Source organism: Rhopalosiphum maidis, chromosome 1 (genome assembly GCF_003676215.2).
Source record: "Rhopalosiphum maidis isolate BTI-1 chromosome 1, ASM367621v3, whole genome shotgun sequence".
Taxonomy (NCBI): Eukaryota; Metazoa; Arthropoda; class Insecta; order Hemiptera; family Aphididae; genus Rhopalosiphum; species Rhopalosiphum maidis.
The window spans coordinates 93809061-93812922 of NC_040877.1; the positions used below are offsets into that span (position 1 = coordinate 93809061).

The 3862-nt window shown below is 28.2% G+C and overlaps 1 protein-coding gene across 1 annotated transcript; it reads right to left on the minus strand.

The window, feature by feature from the left end:
• LOC113549342 (zinc finger BED domain-containing protein 5-like) lies at positions 1-1320 on the minus strand. Its single transcript, XM_026950599.1, has one exon. The coding sequence runs from the start codon at positions 1318-1320 to the stop codon at positions 1-3; it is 1320 nt and encodes a 439-aa protein (XP_026806400.1).
• Positions 1321-3862: the final 2542 nt, after the last annotated feature.

A 3862-nucleotide genomic window follows, 5' to 3' on the forward strand; every position in this document is an offset into this window, starting at 1 on the left:
TTAGTGAGATGGATGAGCCTGGACATCACTGCATATTTTTTCAAATCTTGGGATCAAACTTGATACTGCTACTCTCATTTCCTTCTCCACATTGATTTTTGACCGATATTTGCTTTTGATCACAGCGACCGCCGAAAACCCAGCTTCACATAAATATGAAGTAGAAAACGGAATTAAAACACGTAGAGCTTTTTCACATACAAGTGGATATTCATTTTTTATTGAAATCCAAAATTTGGTCAATTCCATATTGGTAAATTTTGATTTCAAGCTACTGTCGCAAGACAACTCAATTAGACTTTCTTCTTCAGTAGAATTAAATTCTGATGGAACAATGGAGTTAAATGGATCTTGAATCCATGCAAATTTATCAATGTCTTCATTTTTAAAATATTTCTCAAACCATACCACTAGCTGTGATAAGTGATCTTCAAAAATGGATTTCATATCTTGAGAAATCTCAACTGTATTAGAGGTCAGAAACTGCTGCAATATGGAAAATGAATCTTTGCTCGTGCCTTCATTCATTTGTCTTCTCCATAGTTTGAGTTTTTTTATAAAAGCTGTCATTTTATCCATCGACTTCAAAATATGCGTGTTATTTCCCTGCAATGAGGTGTTCAATGCATTCAGTTTTTCAAAAATGTCACACAAGTATGCCAATTTTATTAAAAAAATTTTGTCAGAAAAATCATTGGCATATTTGTGCCCTTCTTCTTTAAGAAATATGTAAATTTCTTGCCGTAGTTCAAACGTACGTGATAAAACATTACCACGAGACAGCCATCGTGCATTGCTGTAATACAACAAACTTGAGTGTTCAGCTCCCATATCATCACATAATTTTTTGAAAAATCTTGCCTTCAGGGGACGAGTTTTTATAAAATTGACTACATTCACTACACATTCTAACACTTGGTTCAGCGCAGGACTTAGATATTTTGCCGCAAGTGCTTCTCTATGGATAATGCAATGGGTCCACAGTGCATCAGGGGCTTTGCTTCTAATAAGTGACTGTAATCCTCCATAACTGCCAGACATGGAACGAGCGCCATCAGTACAAACACCGACGCATTTTATCCAATCTAACATATTTTCTGACATAAAATTATTAAGAATATCAAATAAGTCCTGGGCCTTAGCGCTTGCCGTAATATTTTTACAAAAGAGTAGGTCTTCTACCATGTCATCACCATCTATAAACCTAACATAGCATATCAAATGAGCATCCTTATTATTATCCGTAGCCTCGTCCAGCTGCAACCCGAATTCCTTTTCTTTGATTTTTTCTATCAATTGATCATTAAGGTCCTCCGCCATATGGTGAATTCTGCGGCTAACCGTATTATTGGATAAAGGCTATGACATAGTGATTGACCAAGGCAATAAGATTAAATTATATATACATTAATAAATAAGTTCATACAAAACAATTATATATACAAATTTAAATACTTAAGTAATTATAAGGCTCCATATTTACCTTAAGTTTATCCCATTGTCCGTTTTTCGCCACTTGGTGATGTATAATTTAGTCGGGCTTGATAATAATCCAATACTAAGCTTGGCCATTTTTCGTTAATCTCCTTGGCGTCAATCAAATCCACTGTCTTTCTTGTATTTGTCAATTTTATTATAAATGTCAATTTTTTATTTATTTTCGTTATTCCAACAATTTGATATGGTTTAAGTCCACGATTTAATTTGTTTCTCGTTCTTTTCCGATTAATTTTATATGATTCACCATCACATAAAAATGAATTTTTGCCAGTATTAACCATATTAGTTAAATCCACAGTAATTTTACTGTAAAAAAAAAATTGTATTAATAATAATTGAAAATAGTTTTCATAGATTTTATTTTGTAAATCTAAGTTATGATTAATTCATTTTTGTTTTTTTGTATATTTTATATACCTAAGTTGTTTTAAAATAATTCAAATATTTTTGTTTTAATTGTGTTGTCCCTGTTTGGGCCTGGTCTTATGACTAATGTTTTTATGGATTAAATTATTAAATGTTAACTAATATTATAGACACTTTTTACAAGGGTTCTGACTATTCTGAGATTAAGAGACTCAATAGAAACATAGGACAGTGTGATATTTGGATTTTGTATATGAATAAATAAGTATAAATAATAATAAATTTGTGAAATCAACACTTTGAATTTGATACATACAATGAACTTAATATAGTATTTTATATTCTTAATTCAATTCTTAATTATTTATAGAAAAATAAATTTATATTGATGACTAAGGTAACATCTATAAACTATATTATTATAGTTTAAGAGGACGTTATACTTGCATGTGTTGTCTCTGTCTTACTAATGTAGATCATAGCAAATTTTTGTTAACATTTAATTTTTATGTGAGTTATGGTCATGTAAAATATTAAAATTTTAAAATGCTCGTAACTCGCTTAATATTAAAATACCAATAAAAGCCTATGAGATGCCCTAGATAACATTATTACCTTTAAGTTTGATAATAGGTAAATTGACTCTAATATTAAAGCTAACATCACAAAAAGTGTTCTGCTAAATGAAAATTTAATATGATCTATATTAGTAAGACAGAGACAACACATGCGAGTATAACGTCCTCTTAAAATATATAAATGGAATTCACAGATGTGCAATTATTATAAAAAAATCTATAGAGGAAATATCATGCAAATGCAAAGAAATTCTAGTTATTATTGGTTTTAATAATTAATTTTTCCTTCATCATTATTTTTATTTATGTTTAATTTTTCTATGAAATTATTTAACATATTTCATTAGTTTATTTAAATTGAGGGAATAGAATTAAATGATAAAAATTCAGAACATAAATTTTTTTAAAGGATAACAATTTTTTCTTAAAACGTTTTTATTCTATAATATAGGTAAAATTAATAATATTTAAAACAATTACCGCTCTTAATTTATTAGGAATTGCTCGTAAAATTGAATCTTATGAAATTAAAAGTCAAATTTTAATTTTAAATGGGATACGAATTACCTAATATTTAATTTATTTATTTCAATATTAACCAAAAATTGTAATTGTTAAAATTGGATATTTAATTTCATCTATTAAACAAAGAAAATTAAGTGAAGGTATAGCAATAATAATCAGCGTAATGGGAGTTAGTTCAAATAAATTCAATAATTTTTTTATTATAATTATAATAAAAATTGTATGATCATGAAAAAAAAAAATTTTTCTATGAGTGGTGAATTTCCATTTTGGAATCTTAGTTTTAATCAATTTATAATTTCTAAAAAAAAATTATTCTTAAGAAATGAATATTACATATTAATTCTGCCTTATTAGAAATCAATAATTTATGGTAATTCTGAGTATGAATGTTTTAAAGGTGGTAAATTATGAATTGATTCAATAAAGTTACTTAAATTTAATTTAAAAATATTTATTAAAAAAAAAAATTGTATTTCAAGTACCCATTGTAAATTAAAATTATAATTTTAAACGTATAAATTATTAATCTGATGAAATTTTGTTCATAGTAAACAGTTAAAACTAAGGAAAAAAGTTATTTTTACTCTAGTCACCGTCCGTACTGCGCACGATGCACACCTCTCTATATTAGCTCCGTATCTCGCCGCTATTCTCGTCTTTATTAAGCCGAATTATTTAAAAAAAAATATGTTCATTAAATAGCTAACGCCAAGTTGCATCAATCGAATAATAATTAAACCCTCAGTTTTCACTGATGTCTACGTCGTACTACAAAATGTAGTTTTTCTAACGTTTTTTCGACAAGTACGATTACATAATTATCGTGCGCCTTCGATAGGTAACGCTATCGCACTCGCCGGCCAGCGGCCCGCGACCTTCGCACACTTATT

Coding starts and splice junctions, on each gene's coding strand:
- LOC113549342 (XM_026950599.1), bottom strand. CDS start 1,320: ATGGCGGAGGACCTTAATGATCAATTGATAGAAAAAATCAAAGAAAAG.